The 16802-nt window shown below is 40.6% G+C and overlaps 1 protein-coding gene across 1 annotated transcript; it reads right to left on the bottom strand.

The window, feature by feature from the left end:
• Positions 1 to 947: 947 nt before the first annotated feature.
• On the bottom strand, positions 948 to 15733 carry LOC117538862 (disintegrin and metalloproteinase domain-containing protein 10-like). The gene is made up of 16 exons (XM_034204796.1): positions 15575 to 15733; positions 13091 to 13241; positions 10637 to 10755; positions 10368 to 10526; positions 9743 to 9843; positions 9273 to 9422; positions 8938 to 9030; positions 8668 to 8851; positions 7725 to 7888; positions 7431 to 7614; positions 6635 to 6785; positions 6356 to 6539; positions 6140 to 6248; positions 5836 to 6056; positions 5618 to 5744; positions 948 to 4128 (listed from the first exon to the last, which is right to left on the bottom strand). The coding sequence occupies exons 1-16, from the start codon at positions 15639 to 15641 to the stop codon at positions 3938 to 3940; spliced, it is 2355 nt and encodes a 784-aa protein (XP_034060687.1). The 5' UTR covers positions 15642 to 15733; the 3' UTR covers positions 948 to 3937.
• Between the last annotated feature and the right edge of the window lie 1069 nt (positions 15734 to 16802).

The raw sequence follows: 16802 nt of genomic DNA, 5'->3' as shown, positions 1-16802 counted from the left end.
CAGAGAATCAGCTCTTCTGAAACAGGGCTGAAACAGAGGGGATTATGGGATGCTACAATGATCTGTTTGGTATTTCGAGCCAAACACTTCAGAGACATGTTTTGCATATATCTGAGTTTGTAGATATTGCAATACAACTCACCGCCTGCATTATCTAGTAAATATTGAACCTCAACTTGTTGTGGGTGACACAGCTGAGGATCCGCATTGAAAATCAATGGCTGGCCACTTTCCACTGCATGTGCAAATGTGTGCTCCCAGGATCGGACATACACTTTCCAATTCAGTGAACGTCATCACTCCCGGAAAAGCCGTCAATAAGTTTAATCAGCCTTTGGTCCCTTGAAAGGCGCTATACAGATTGAACCTATTCATTTGTATTATTCAAAAGTGCAACAGTAATGAGAGGGCTAGATTAAAAGGCAAACATTATTCTTCAGATACTAAATTGACTCTTAATTTGAAAGATAAAAGGGAAGAAGGGTTTTTTTTTTATCCTCAAATCGCTTCTTCTTTATAATGCAAGAAGTATAATGACAAAATCCAATATGAGGATGATCCATCCCGCCTTTGGCCTGCTTTTAATTGATATATTCAAATCTTAAACTGCACTTATTCATGATTTTTTTCTTTTAATGTTCATTTTATTATCTTTTCTTTTTAATGACTGTTTTTAAATGGCATTTTCTTAATGTCTTTCATTTTGGTAAAGCACTTTGAATTAACTTGTGTTGAAAGTGGCTATATAAATAAACTTGCCTTGCCTTTAATAACAAGTTGCAGGTCAATATTATGTCATTGAAATTCAATATAACTCATGATATATCGCTTTGTGTGGTCAATCTAAGGATAAAAAAAGAAACGTGTAATCCAAATCCTCGTTGGTCACACAGAAAACTTCATGAACAAAGCAGGAGGATGTTATAAATCTGACCCTTGGTTTTATAAACATTTGATGCATTTTTCTATTTATTTTGAGAAAACATTGTCAGCTAGAATCATTCATACATTATGTTACAAAAACAAGTTGAATGTACAATAGTAAAGGTTGCAGACTTTGCGTTTTAGATCACAAGCACAATCTGAAACAACTCCACTGAAATCACCACGAGATTCAGATGACATTTATAACTATAAACGAAAAAAACAAAACTGATTTCCATTTGTCAAATCTGTGCCATTTTAAACTCCTCTGAATTAATCCTCAGCATATACTACAAATTAAAATAGAAAAACAGAGCACACATTACGGACAGTAAACAGGGGTCTATTTTATTTTTGAACGAGTCTTTTAATTAATGCATTTCAAGTACTCCAAAAATGACATCTCTTTGCACAATACAATTTGAAATTCTTTTTTAGTAAAAATGTTCAAAGTGAACAAAAATTTCCGATACTGTATAAAACACAGTGAACATTAAAATCAGACAGTAGTATTACTTTTTAATCGTGTTCTTTCGGCCTACATCACCTACAACATTTCAACTCAATTTGGACATTTTCAGTGCACGTTTATCTAAAAACTTTACCAAGACTACGAAATTAAAAAGAAAGTAAATTTACAGGCATTATTCTTCTGCTCTTCTACCCAAACCATGCCACAGGAGAACACAGACAGAAATGAGAATGTAACATTTACTCCATCACCCTGAATTGTTTTTACCACTGATGATGGTGGAGAAAAGCAAACTCCAGTTCAATTAGCACATAAATAACTTAGAGAGGAAAGTTTGTCACATATGAACATCTTTGAACAACTTACTCTGGAATTAGAATACAAAAAATTAAACTGATGTATCAAAATGTAATTTTTCCATTTTCAAATGAAATGCACATTTTCGAAGTACTGTACAAGTTTACATGTAGATGAAATTTAAAAAGAGCTCCACTTTGTACAGACATGAGACGTTATAGCGACCGCAGACCTGCCTAGTTCATCTGCCGTGTCTAACCGCGAGACACGTTATTAATATGTCCCCTCCAGAGCACATGTGTGAATGTTACAACCATCAGGACAGTGTTGTAAGATATTAGTTGTGATTAGTATTGCATGCAATTAAAAATGATACTGCTAGGGTAAAATAAAGTCAGAGCAATAACTGTCCTTTGCCACACATATTATGCAAAAGATGTCTATAGCTAACCTTTCATCCACTCGCCACATCCTATTTGGTGGGAGAAATGTTTTATCGGCAAGTAAAACATGACATTTGGCACAAAATATCAAATATTTTTTGCTTGGTTTAATCATGTTGTCATTTGCCCCTCATGCTGTGCCGCACTAAGGTTGGAAGGAAACACCTGAGGTCAGAAAGTCCAACAACAACCCATCACCTCTCCTTCTTGCTTTCCATTTTCACTGGCTCCTGAAAACGGTGTTTTTACAAAACCTGTGCACAAAAGACCAGCTGTTTAAAGTTTCATAGCACACTGATGTTAATGGAGGCCGGCACTCATGAGGTCTTAAGGGGATTCAGTCCGCAATGAAATCTGAGCGGGAGTAAACTGCAGGTGAGTTTAAATAAGAAATAAAAAGCAGCAGCTTGCCTCTTGTGAAACTAGTGACCACACTGAGGAGATGTGTGAGAGTAGTGCGACAAAACTGCTGCGTTACACGGCGCCTTCCACTGGTTTTAAGACTCACATTAATAGCTGTCAAAGGAAATAGTGTTGCGTGACATACAAGTATTACAGACCAATTAAAAGTCACATTTAATAAATGTGTCTGCATGCCCACATTGACAAATTCTTAGATTGGCTGTCTGAAGAATAATAGAATGATTTGATCTCACATTTTTTTTGAACATCCACACCGGAGTCGTTTTTCAATTTATTTCCACACTCATGTAAACTAACTCTGTAACATGATACACTCTCACTCCTAAACTAAGCCACAGCAGCCTCTCCCTCGTCTTCATATCTGAGCAGGTAGAATCGTCCTCAGCTTCAGTTAGTGGTTATTTCATTATTCATCAAAAACAATTCGGTAAAGACAATAAAAGGTGATCCTCCCTTTCTGTTCCTATGACTCTTCACCTCATTCGGCTTGTTCCACAACATGAGCAAAACATGATGTTAGCAAGACAATACAACAAAAAAAAAATAAAAATGAAAAAAGGGACCTTGAACAAAGAAGGCCTGAAAAGTGGGATATGGTGACCCAAATTGAAAATCTATCAATCTAACGAAAGTGAAAGAGATCCACCTGATTGGACGACTGCAAAGAGAACTTGATGGCGCCAAATCCTCAACAGCAACGTCCAAGGAACTCTTCACAACCATCATTCCTTCATTTACGTGTTAAGAGTCCTGAGAGCACTAACCGAAGAATAAAAGAAAAGTGAAGAATTACACATTTACAGTAGAAGAAATAGTTTGTTTTCACTTATGATACACTAAATATGTACAGTCACATGCAGAAGGAGACCGGAGCCTGTGTCTTTTGCCGTTTTTCATGTGTAAATCACAAAAGTGCCGCAAATCCCCACCGAGTGTCTCTCATTCCTGGCTAGAATGGTGGAAAAAAAAATAAAAAAATCACGGAACAATTCACCAGCAGCCACGGGCGTGTCATTCAAGAAGACGTTGCAATAAAACAAAAAACACATCACAGAATGAACTAAAGCTACACATGATTCCTTAACTCCTTGGCACTCCTTAAACAGAAGGAACAAAAAAGGTGGAAAAGGATGCTTGATCGCACTGCATTGGAAATGGCTGATGGTCGAGTCCACTCCTCAAAGAACCAATCGAGTTGCTAGATAGTTGTGTTCTCTTTTTCACGTGTGTCTGTTTTTGTCTGTAAATGGAGGATATGATGACGACGACTAACAACCATGTCAGGCTTTTTCTTTGGATGGAGTGACGCTTTTGTTTTCCCACTGTAGGCACAAGGAGGAGCCAAGGCATTGGGGGGGGGAGGGAGGGGGGCGGGGTCTCAGCGTCTCATCTGGCCCATCTGATAGTTCTCTCTGGGCTGGCGGTGGTTCCTCTGCGGCTGTGCCTGGCGCTGGGGCTGCCGGGGGGGCTGCCGCTGGCCCCCCCCATGCTGGTGGCCGTGCGGGTGCTGGGACTGGTTCTGCACCTGGGCGTTAGCCTGCTGCTGCGCTCGCCGCCGCTTCAGAGTGCCTGTCGGGGGGGAAAGGCAGTAATGTAATGTTAGAAGACAGACTTTATCAATCATTCAACCAACAACTTTATTAATCCTGCAAGGGGCAATTGGTTATGAGCAGATTATGTCATGTGCACAGGCGGGAAGGAAGCACACAGACACCCCCGGGGGCCTGGATGTGGATCATTCCAATTAACACGATAAATAATTCATAGCATCAAAATAAATAAGTAAATAAAGAATCAAGTTAAAAAACCAATCAAGAATTTAAACGTTTCAGTGCAGAGGGGATGAATGATTTTGAAAAGCGATTTGTCTTAAGAGCAGGTAGAGCATATCTACGCCCTGATGGCAACAGATGAAATTCATCTGCAAGAGCATGACCTGGAGAGGCCAGTATGATCTCCGTTTTCCGCACAATCTGCTGGTTGCAAAAGGAGTTTTTGTGCGTTTACTCCAAGCTAAAATTGCTCCTACTGACACTCTGCTCCTGATGCCTGCATGGCAGTAACAACCATCGTGTGAGTTCGCTGCATGTCACACTGTGAGAGATGAGTCATTCTGTGTCAGAATGTACGCTAATCATTTTGGAGACATGTGAGATGATGAGACGGGAGCATAGTAAGCTCTAATGTTTGCTGAAGCTCTAAATTGTACGGTTTGACGCCATTTTCTTTTTAATTACCTTCTACGTCTTTCCTTTGACAGCCCAAACCCACAGTTGGGTCATTTTTTTCTCACATTATTGCCATTCACTAGTATGGCAATAAAGAAGATGTTTCTAAACTCCTGAGACTCGAGGTCTGTCATTTTAAAGCCTTTCATACAAAACCTCAGAACAAGATTCAGTAAGAGAAAATGAAAGAACTGAGTGAAAAATGTGAAATAAATCACTCAAACTGACAGTTCACTTTCATGTAGGGGGCCGATTATTCTGATTATAGTGCTGCCTTTTATCCTGTGCAAACATGTCAGAATCAGTCCTGAGAGTTTAATGTTGGCCTTATTTAAAAGCAAGTTAAAACGCTGAGTAGCGAAACCTACAATTGCTCTCAGGAAAGAGTTTCCAAAACTCTGACCATTGTTATCCTTTTTTGTATTTGTGAGTCAAAGCATTTGATCTTATTTCCCTGCGACAATCATATTTATTGACAATATGATCCTTTACCCATTAACAGCTACTGTCACTTCAGTATTTAGTGTCTAACAGTTACACTGCCTGTTTTTCATAGTTTCTTTTTTAACTACGCATAAGACTTAACAGATGCAATTAGAAATACGTTTTATTTTCAAGGGATGGACACAATATCAAAAACACCTTCAGTACAACAACCCCACAACTGCAAATGAACATCAGTGCCGTGGAATTGCAGGTGCTACATACAGGTTAACTGTTCTCAATTGACTTTAAACAGATGTTAAATACACACCATGTACAAAACATTTATAAATAAAAAATGTAATTTCCTCTGGTTTAACGAACTCTCTGTAAATCTGTGGACTCACCTGGAAGAGGTTTGGGAGGAGGAAGTTTGGGGTTACTGCTCGGAGTGTGCACACTGCAGATCTTGATGAATCCGGCCATGAGCATGATGAGGGCGATGCCCATCAGCAGCACCGCCCACCAATGGGCCTGGAGAAGAGAATCAAGCACAAATCAAGCACAGTCAAACAAAAACCACCCCTCCAACCGTCCAATCAGAATCAAAGACGTAGATACGCACCACAATCCACTCTGCAATGTTTTCATAGAGCTCTGGATTGAAGATGGCCTTCTTCAGCCGGGCCAGCGGGCCGTCTGCATCGACCAGACGGCACTTCATGAACACGTCGCAGTAGCCTTTGAAGTCGTTGCAGGGGGAGCCGGCTGGCAGCGTGGTCACTTTCTTATTAAAGAACCGAGACAAGCGCTCTGACCCTGTGCTGCTGCACGTGTTGGGATTCACTGTGGAGATGAATCACAGACAGTCAACTCAATTGAAATGAAAAGGACAGCACATTAAATTCAAAAAAGGGTAAATGACTCACTCTTCTCCATGCAGCACACGTGACAGAGCTCCGTCTCGTCCTTGCCATCGAGGCTGGCGCAGGTGCAGGCCTCCAGCCCGTACTTCTCACAGATGGATCCGGAGCAGCCCTGTGGGGGAGGAGCATGAGGAAAGGCCAGATCAGACGCTGACTGGTATGGAAATAAAGTTGCTATAACAACCGGTTCTCCCAGGTGTGAAGTCTGCAGCCACTCACCCCGTTGAGGCAGACTTGGGTCTCTCCGTGGCAGGCCGTGAAGTTGGCCTTGGGCTCAGATGTGGGGCACTGAGAGCCGACCCCGTTACACATGCCCTGGTGAGCGCACTCCGACTCCTCTCGACACTTCTCATTACGACCCTTGTAGGAGCACTCTCGGGTACAACAGGGACCCTGACTGGGACTGTGGGAAAGAGGAGAGTTTGGTGAACAATGATCACAAAGGAGCTGCCAGATTTTCCTTATGAAACTTCAAAATGGTCAAAAGCGAAATCCTACCTGCAGACTTTGTTGGGCTTTAGCTTGCACTTCTTGTTGTCAGGCTGGTTGGCGTCATAGCAACACTGGTCCCTGCACTGGTCGCTGTAGCCACAGTCACACTCCTCCCCGGGCTCCACCAGGCCGTTACCACAGATGGGCTGACCAGACTCTGTTTGGGGAAGGAAAACAAACATTGAGGCTGGTCCCCGAAGACTGGAACATGTCTCGTGGTTTGACTTCTTGCACTGAAGGATAAAAGTGTTTGAGAACTGTCTCATTACAAAGCCAAACAAATATTGTTCCGAGGACAATGTGTTGCTGCAACAAATATAATTCTTCAAATAGAAACAGACCCTTGAATGCAACAATAAACTCAAACAGACCTTTTTTTGTTTGTTTGAGGAAAGACAACAACATAACACAGAACAGGTGTCAAAGGTTGAGGCGTTCACCACAAGCTAATCATTTTCAAGTCACATCCGCCAAGATGGAGGCTTCAAAACATCAGGAGCAAACTAAGCTTTCAAAAGCTATATACAGTAAATATTATACGTATTATATTCTTCTGATTTGACAGTTGGATTAAGTGTGACACAAAAATATCCTAAAGCAAAAAATTCCACAACATGCCAACAACTGTGTGTAAAAATAGTCCTGGACTAACGCCAAGGTTGCTTTGCAAAGCTGTTACCAGCCGATATGTTGGTGCCAGATAGTTGCCTGAACGAAATCAGAAAATGGGGCACTGGGTTCAAAATGTCCCCAACACATTAGTACAGGAAAACAAGATCAGAACTAAAACAGTCAAACGTACCGACAAAACAGTTTCCCCTCTTCTTCTCCAGCACCTGGCTGATGTTGCGCACGCTGCAGATGGAGAACTTATTATTGTTGAGCTTGTCTCCCGACGTGGCTCTTGCATACATAATATAATTGCCCTTCTCCTTCTTGTCTTGGCTCTTGGATTCTCCTGGAGTGCACTCAGAGCCAGAGTCATGCTGTGAATGAGAGAGAAAAAAAACAGGTAAGAAGCAGAAGGGAAAAAAGTTTGCGAGACTAATGAATTCATTTCCATCAGGCATAAGAGTGGCGCATCTAAGTCACTCACCGGGGAGCCAAAGTTGTGTCCCACTTCATGTGCAAAAGTGATATGGGAGACTTTTGGAGGTACGTGGGAGGCATAGTTCTGTACAGTGATTATACCAGTGTTCAGAGACTTCTTTTTCCCATCAGAGTACAGCTTGCTTTTTTCACAGATGCCTCCCGAGCTCCCTGGGAAAGAAAAGCACAAGTTGGAGCAAGACTGCTGAACCTACTGCTGCAGGTCTCCCTTGAAAAAGAGATCATTGATCTCAATGGGATTTTACCTGGATAAATAAAGGTTTTGAATTGAATTGAATTGAAAAGACTTCTTAAAAACCAGAGCAACAAAACATGAATCACATTATCTCATTAGAGAGGGAGAATCTGATTAATGTCATGACCATTTTTTAATCCAGATGATTTAATGCCTTACTTCTCAACATAATGACAGTGATTTGTTATAAAATATTACATTTAAATTGTTTTTCATTGCCACCAGAAGACACACACCCTCCAGAAGTAAATTAAAGATTTCAACAGTGCAATATTTCTCCATTAGAACTTGAAATTAAGAATGTAGCACAGAAAACATCTGAGTTACAGAGTGCAATGGATAAATGGCAAGGGGCCGTAATGAAACCTTTGGGAATCATCACATCTGCATATTGTCGGAGTCGGTATTTGAAGCTGCTTGGTTCTCATAACAGTCGGAATCAATCAGCATTTGCAATCCCAAATACCACTGACACTTTTCATGGTGTTGCTGCAATATGCCATTCAGATAAAACACAATTAAATGAGTAAATCTCTGTTTCCTTTTTAGAATAATCCCATATTCAACCAAGATTGTGAGTATTTTGTGACATTGTGCACACAACCTTGCATAAGGAATATTATAATGATGTTGCATTATTAAGAATAAGACAATTATGTGCAGCTCCTGGTCATAGAGGACTGTCTTTTAGTACCTGAAGGGGCTCCGACCCAGGCCAGACCCAACACCCCGTCATCAAAGTCTCTGTCGGTGAAGACATAAGCCAGGCAGTAGTCGTCGTGGTTCTGCTCCGAGTTGAGCTCCAGGAACTTCTCCACGCCGATGTTAGCGAAGCGGAACGGGTTGGACCGGTCCCTCTCATCACTTGTGGTGTTGATCTGCAGAATAGGATGATAGTGATGAGTTCAGAGGGAGAAAGGGGCTTACAAATGAAATCAAAACTTAAAATCAGCCTGAGACTTACCCTGATCCTTTTCACCATGAAGCTGATGTTGCGAATGCCCATGAAGTCTGTTCCCTGATAGATAGCATCGATAGCTTTGACGTGACTGGAGATCTGAAAGAGTAAGACATTACAAATTAACATCACCTACAACAACAGCAATGTCTCCTTTTTACCAACAGCTCCCTTTAAAATGGCTGTGCTTGGTGCAAAAATAATCACAACATCATGTTTTTACATTTTTATTGTATCTTTAAAAACTAACCCTTCCCAACATTAGCTTCTCTTATGGAGCACAGTTATGGTATCAGATATATGGATAAGTAGAATGTGTAAAGTGAGTGACAGTGATTGACCTGAGCGATGACAGCCTCCCGGGTCTTGTAGTACTTGAAGAAGAGGTGATCGGTCTGAATGAACAGCTGGCAGGTGTTTTTCTCAATCTGAGCCATCCTCTTCTTCCTCAGCAGCACCGGGTCATTAGAGCCTGCCTCCGTGTGGAGCTCCTGGTGAAAGGAGAGGGAGAGTAGGAAATGGGCAGTTAAATAAAACATATATATGTGTATATTCCATCTAAACATGGGATGAATAAATAATATCTGGTATTTTTAGGCTGCGATTTTAGCTGCAGTGTGTTCATAATGATTTCTGCATAAGTTTCATATTTAAATAGAAAGTACAAAAGCTATTCTCACAAGTCAATATATCCACAGTGCTCACAGAGACTTAAAGAGAGTATTTATAGTTATCTCTGACCCTGACGGAGATATTCATATCCCTTTAATAGAGTCTGTTGGGCTTTACTGTGGTGTGTGGTGAAGTGCACCTTGGGTGGCTCACGAACGGCCGAGGCTTGGTACTTCTTCATCTTTTCAAACACGGCGCTATCAGCGCAGCCTCCCTCCGGGCCGTACTTGTGCGGGTAGTCTGAGAGAGAGAGAGGCAGACACAACACAGTTAGGATTATAGAAGACAATGTTAGCTACTTAACCCCCCCGAGTCTCTCTATTTCTGCTGCTATTCATGATCAGCTAATGGATGTGCTTACACGCCACTTGAGCGTAGCTTTGCCAAGTGAGCCGTTACTTTCTTTGTCGCTCTTATTAGCGATTCCTCTCACATTTCTGTTTAATTTGCCCCTCAGCTACATACTGTACACAGATGATGTGAAATTAGGGGGTGCCAGTGAAATGAAGTATGCCTAGTGCTCACTATAAGTACCAACATTGGTAAAAGTGCTAAAATGAGCCTGAGAGAAGGATCGTGTTACTCCGCTAATGAGCACCGCGGGTTTCTCTGCTCCCTGGGGGGCGATCACACCAGTCTGCCTCCATCCTCTCAGCTGCCCTAACCTTGCACTTCCCGATCACACATTTACATATGCGTGCATCCAATTACACATACACGATGATTACATCCTGTCAGTATTTGTGTGGCTGCAGGGGACTCACGTATGTCGTCTTCATGGTAGATGACGGAGTGGAAGGGAACGTCTTTGTCCTCCAGGTATCGCTCAGCAGGCTCCACGTAGTAGGTGCCTTGGTAGCTCTGAATGAAGCCGTCAAACTTGCCATCCACAATGGAGCCATGAGTCAGGGTGCCTTTCTCCCCTGGGAATCCAAATGACAGAGGTGAAGGTGTCAGAGGATTCACACAAGATCAAGCCTCACTGTAGTTTATATTAAAACAAGTATATTAAAGAAAAGAAGATCAGTCTCACCGTAGATCTCTCCGGTGTAGATATGAGAGGTATCAAATGGAACCTCATCTCCTGAAACGTCTACCTTCAAATCTTGAGAAAACAAGGTGGAATCCCTTTTCATCCGTAAATTGAAATGCCTGAAATCAAAATAAATTCAACTTCAGGGAATAGAAAAAAAAGCTAATTAATGTAATGAAGGAGGTAACAACGTTGAACAACAGCGTTATCTATTTTGGAATAAGTTTGTTTCTTTAAACCTGTTTCATTCATGTCACAGTGAGAGCCTTTGTATTTGGGTGTGGATCTAAATGTGGCCTCTCTTTGGGAGGTAGTAATATCCACCCGGGCTTTGAGGAGAAGGAAAATGCTAATTAAAAGGGGGAAAAAGGGTGAAAGGGAGGGCATGGTTTGCCAGAGAAAAACATCTGAGGTGCTTTCTGTTGCAGAAGGGAAACTGCAGTCTGATCTTGTAAGAGAGGGGGAAATGGGACATCTTGAAACAATGCTGTTTTTTATAAAAACAGCAGAGAAACAAAGGTGTTACAGCAAACCTAGGATTTCCTGTAACACCTAACAGTGCTCTTTTTGGTTCTTAGTATACTGTAAAGGTTACAGTTCTGTAGGTCAGACTTTTAACTGCAAAGTATCTGCAAGAAAGCAGGGTTTTTGTACAATTTAGAGTCAAACTTGACTTAATTACAAATACATCTGGTGATCTGAATGAATCCATTGCACCACCATTGTTTTCTGGTATGACTTAATCACAAAAGAAAAAGTAGGTTATACATCTTAGAACATGTTTTTACACTGTACCAGTAAAGGGAAGGGGGATCAAATCAAATAGGAGTTGTGTCTCCAGCTTTGTCATGAATTCAAAAGAAAAAGAAGCCGGCACATTTCTGCTTTTCAAAGGAACTGACACTTCCTTCTGTGCGTTTGCGTCGCTGTCCCTATTAAGCAGCATCAGTTTGGGAACAGCAGGCCGTGCTACAGGCAGGACGAGAAGCAGCCTCTGCCAAGCCCAGCCAGATGGTCTTGACTTTGTCATGAAGTGTGGACACTTTCCATCAAACAATAACACCTCTGCAAAATGCTGGAGGAAGGACCATAATAAAAACTACATGTGTTCATCAATCCATCTTCTATACTAGGGCTGCACGATATTGGAAAAAACTGACATTGCGATTTCTTCCCCCCTGCGATATTGCGATATGAAAAAATACAGGAATTGAAGGAAAGACAGTTTTTTTTGGCTCAAACCATCCTTTCTTGAACTTTAATGCTATACAATTGGTATTTTTGAATCTATATTTAACCGGATGAAGGATTTTAGTCACGGACGTCGGGATCTTAAGTTATCAGAGCAACAAGCTGAGCTAGCTCGGTTAGCAGCGCCGAACTGCCCTGGAGAAACACATGAAACTACAGTGTTTTTACCTTTAATCATCGGGTCCGTTTGCTTTGGAGATTTGATTGCGATTGGTGGTTTGCTGTGCATGCAGAGCCTGCATGTCACTCACTCAAGTGCCCCTGACATGAGAGCCGCGCAAGTTTTCCTTTTGTAGCAAGCAGCAAAATAATTGTAACATGACGTCTTTGAGTTCATTTGCCTACTTAATATCGCACGTCCTAAATATCGCGATTATCGTCACGACACAATATATCCTGCAGCCCTATTCTATACCTTAAAGGGTTTCCCCACCCAGGTAGCAAGTGAACAGGAACACCAGAGCCATTACAGGGCTAACATGCACACCAACACATTAACAGTTTCTACTTCACCTGACCTGCATGTATTCAGACTGTGGAAAATCTCGTCCCCTTTGTTTTTGTTGTTCAGCCTTGTCTTACTTTGTTTTTTCTCTTTTGGTGTGACCCTGAACTTGTTCTGTAATGACTTTATTATACAATAAAAAGGGAGGGAAATGTGACAGGAAATCAGAACAAACCCACACCAGGGATGCAACTTACAATTATTTTAATCATTTATTATTCTGCTGGTTAATCTTATAAATTATTCAATTAATTGTTAGGCAAATAGATTTTTTGTTCAACCAACATTACCAAGCTTAGAAATTATATATTCACAACAGGCAATCTTCACAATTTAGAAACTGGATTATTTAAAACCAATGTTAGGTAATACCCTGGAAAGAGATACATAAGTTAAGCTTTAAAGAGCACATAGAAACGACACAGGCAGGAGCAAGGCTGACCCTTCCTCACCATGGAGCAAATGTGATGCCCCTGACCAGGTCTGAGATTCAATAAAACAGGATTAAATGTAAACAACTGTCAATCACACTGCAAATCTCTGCTACAGCTTACATCCATCTTTAATCATGAAGAAGGTAGGGATAGGGATACTTTTGCAGATGTACAGACAGACAGGTGAATAAAGAGGAGACATAAAGACAGACAGAGATCCAGACAGAATTTCCCTTTAGGTTTATAACTGGAAAATTGACCAACCTTCCATGGGCGTGGAAATCTAAATGAAGGAACTTGTCTTCAGGAGAGAACGCCCTCTTGGCCCTCTGATGATTGCTGTGCACCAGCTCTGTTTCGTAGGTGAGACCTTCATAGTGACGGATGTACTTGTTCAGGGGATTTCTATAGTTTCCTGTTGGGGAAGAAAAGGAGGACCTCATATTTAGCATTAAAAAACGAAAACACAGGCCTTATTAAAAGGTGGGGTAGGTCATTTTGGAGAAACCAGCTCGAATGCGCTAGAATTTGAAAATACACAGCCGGAAAAATGTATCTGCCACTTCCTCACAGAGCCCCTCCTCCAACGCGCACATGACCAATGAGGGCACGAGATCAGTTTGTGCACAGATGGAAGGCTGACAGGCAGGTAGGCCATCCAGTTATTTTAGCCGGGCCGGCTCAGATGATTGGTCGTGCTTTTTACAGCGCCACGGCTTCCACAGATGACTTTTTTCTATGGATTTGTTGTCAAAGCACTTAAGATATTCATTGCTATCGGGATGTTAAGAGCATTCCATGGAATATAACAAAAAGTGTATCTCGAGCCGGTTTAAATGTCAGAAAATTCAGATCAAATCTAATCTGTTTACAAGACAGCAATCCTAGGATTTCTGTTCCAATCTTTTCAAGTCCTTTGGGTTGTATATGTATGAAAATGAACAAAAACACATGTGTTTGCCAGAGAAAAGGTGTTAACAAGCAAATGATGAGCAACAAAACAAAACGTACATCCAATTCCATAAGCCTGTAACAGCCTTGATACCACAGTGTTACATCGACTATTATTAGATGCCAATGTTAGTTATGTGTGTTAATTCAACAATATCTTTCAAACTTTCATTTGAATCTTAAAGGCAACATTACAGTATAACAGCTAGGTTTTAGACTAGGTAACTGAGGCAGGGTATATATATTAGGATCCTTTAGGCGCCTTAAAAATAGAAGATCAGGCGGATGTTTTACACGCAGGATTAAGATGATGTAAACCGACAGCAAATCAGTATGGTCTGCATGTTTAAATTGAGCTATTTATATTTCAGTAACTAACCCTTAAATGCTGTATTGAAGCAGTGCTTAACAACAGCCCCCAGCATCATTATTATTTTGCCACCAGTGGAGTGGGAGGCAGGCTCCAAGGAAAGAAATTCCCACACGTTCACCACATGCTTCACACTCAAAAGCAATCCATTTCGAGCAAAGGTAGTAATTTTGTTAAGGCCATTTAATTCCTATTGAAAGTACGTTTTCTTTTTAGCATATTGAGTCTGTAAGATCACATCCTTGCCCCTTAACATAGAGAAAGTATGTTCAGTAAATACAGTATAATTAGTACTGTCTGGTAGGTAATTATGCCTTTTTAGAGAGCCTAAATTATAGGATTCAGTGTTTCAACTATTGAGGAAAACAGGGGTAAGTAACCCAGGCTTCAGCTGGTTTCTCTTTTCATGTGAAGTATGAAATATTTAGTTGCTAACATGAAATGTTTCATTGAGGTGAAAATTAGAAGTGAAGGCCAAGCCTATTCTCAAATATATTTACCTCTCAAGGACTAGAAAATAAAAGTATTATAAGCATTGAATAAAAAGGAAGTCCTACAATTAAAAATGTAAAAAAGTTGTTACTGCTGTTTTTGATAGTTTGGCAAGGAATTTAGATTAATATAAAAAAGTATACTGATTTCCAAATAGAAATATGGACCCTAATGAACTGAATGAACATCGTATAAGAAGATGATAATCATATGTAGCCCATTATTTTGGGTAAACGATTTAAAAGCACAGCAGCGGGATATACAGCAGGTGCAGGATGCCATAACGTCAGGTACATCACAATGCAATGGAGCATTTTACGTAGGAGCAATTTCGTGCACAAATCATACACATTTTTCAAATATGAAATAGATCTACACAGTAGCGTTGAGGTAAAATACAGAATAGCGACAGTAGCATAAGCATTGACAGCAGGGAAAGAAAAAAACGATGCCAGCAATCCCGAAAACTTGTCAGCCATGTAAAATGGTAAACCCTGCCATTGTGCAGGTAACATAATGACAGGAGCTACATGTCTTATTCCTCCCATTAATCGTGATGATAGCAGCTAAAGTGTTAGCTAGCACAAAGCTAACGGTCCGTACACCCGGTCGGCATCTCCATCTTCTCATAACAATGGCTGTCGGCTCTATCCGCACGATAACAACAAAACCAACACAAAGCTGACAATAAAAACGGTGACAACACACAGAAATAACCAATCAATACCGGTTTATTTCAATCGACAGCACGAATCCAAGTCAGCTTTTACGCTATATATGATTTGTTAGCTTGAAGTAATACGGCAAAAAGGGTGCAGTCCTGTTCATAACAAGCAGGCCCTGCTGGTCCTCTGTGAGCTAACACCAGTCCTCCTCTTAGCTTCATGGATTTAACACAACTTGAAACGCTTTTTCTCTCAAAACGCCTCACTCACCTTGGGTGTGGTTTAGTAAACACACGAACAGGAAAACTTTAAGAACAAGCATGTCTGACAAATCCATTGTTAGAACATTGATACCGTTTTCACTTTATTGTCCTACTTAGATAGGCGCAGACGCCCTGTGTGTTTATTGCACCTTCCTCTCATCGCCTCCTTGCTCCTGCGTCATGACGTCAGACGCATGGCAGCTTGACATCCCTTCCCCCAAATGCATCCATGATCCAGGCCTGCATACATTACAGCACGCCCAGGCACAGCATTAAATATGCCTGGCTGTAATGTAATGTGTGCACTGTATATAGATCTCCTTCCACCGTTAGTGGCGCAGAAAACGGCTAAATATCCCTTAAATCATCATTTCCAGCTACTGCCCTCGGGGCAAAGGTGCACCATCCCGTGCGAAGAAAAACCTCTGTAGGAAATTGTTCATCCCCATTACATTTCCTAATATGAAAGAAAATTGTATACACGTTTTCCATATGCAAAACAAAGAAATGTCTGCCTTTTGAACCCAAAAGTTAAAAAATTAAGTCTTAACAAATACCTGTCTAATTTGTATTCTTCCCAATCTTATTTTATTTTAGCTCGTATTGTGACAAAAGGCTGTTGAACATAAGTGTCAAAATAATATAATAATATATGCTGATTACTTTTATGATGCTTATGTTTTCCTTGCTTAATGTGTTGTCATGTATGGTTATTGATGTGCTTTTGATATTCCTTTATGCTCTTTGTGTAAAGCAAATTTGCCTTGGGGGGAATAAGGTTTCATTCATGATGTTCACTGTAAACAAAGCAATGCTGACTTCTATTATTCACTACTCTCATTTCAACCATACCACTGTCACTTAATATAGGATTCAGTTAAGTGACAGTGATATTAAATTATTCTCCATATGTTTTTGTAAAGTTTAGTTATTTTTTATACTTAGTTAACTTTTTTTTAATACAGTGTATGTTTTATTGATATTGATGAGACCAAACAAGCAATGTTGAGAAAGCATCTCAGGCTCTAAGAACATGTAATGTTCACATTTTTCTGACATTTATAAACCATATGATTAATACATTAATGGCAGCCTTGTTCTTACATTTCTCTGGTAGAGTACTATTTTATCACAGTAATTACTTGCATACAATCTCGTAGAGCTGTCTTAAAATTCTTTAAGCTTCCAACAAATTGTGAGTTTTTGTTGCTTGGCAACCGAAGAAAATAAAAAAC

Source organism: Gymnodraco acuticeps, unplaced genomic scaffold (genome assembly GCF_902827175.1).
Source record: "Gymnodraco acuticeps unplaced genomic scaffold, fGymAcu1.1, whole genome shotgun sequence".
Taxonomy (NCBI): Eukaryota; Metazoa; Chordata; class Actinopteri; order Perciformes; family Bathydraconidae; genus Gymnodraco; species Gymnodraco acuticeps.
This window is presented reverse-complemented; position numbering and strand designations above follow the sequence as displayed.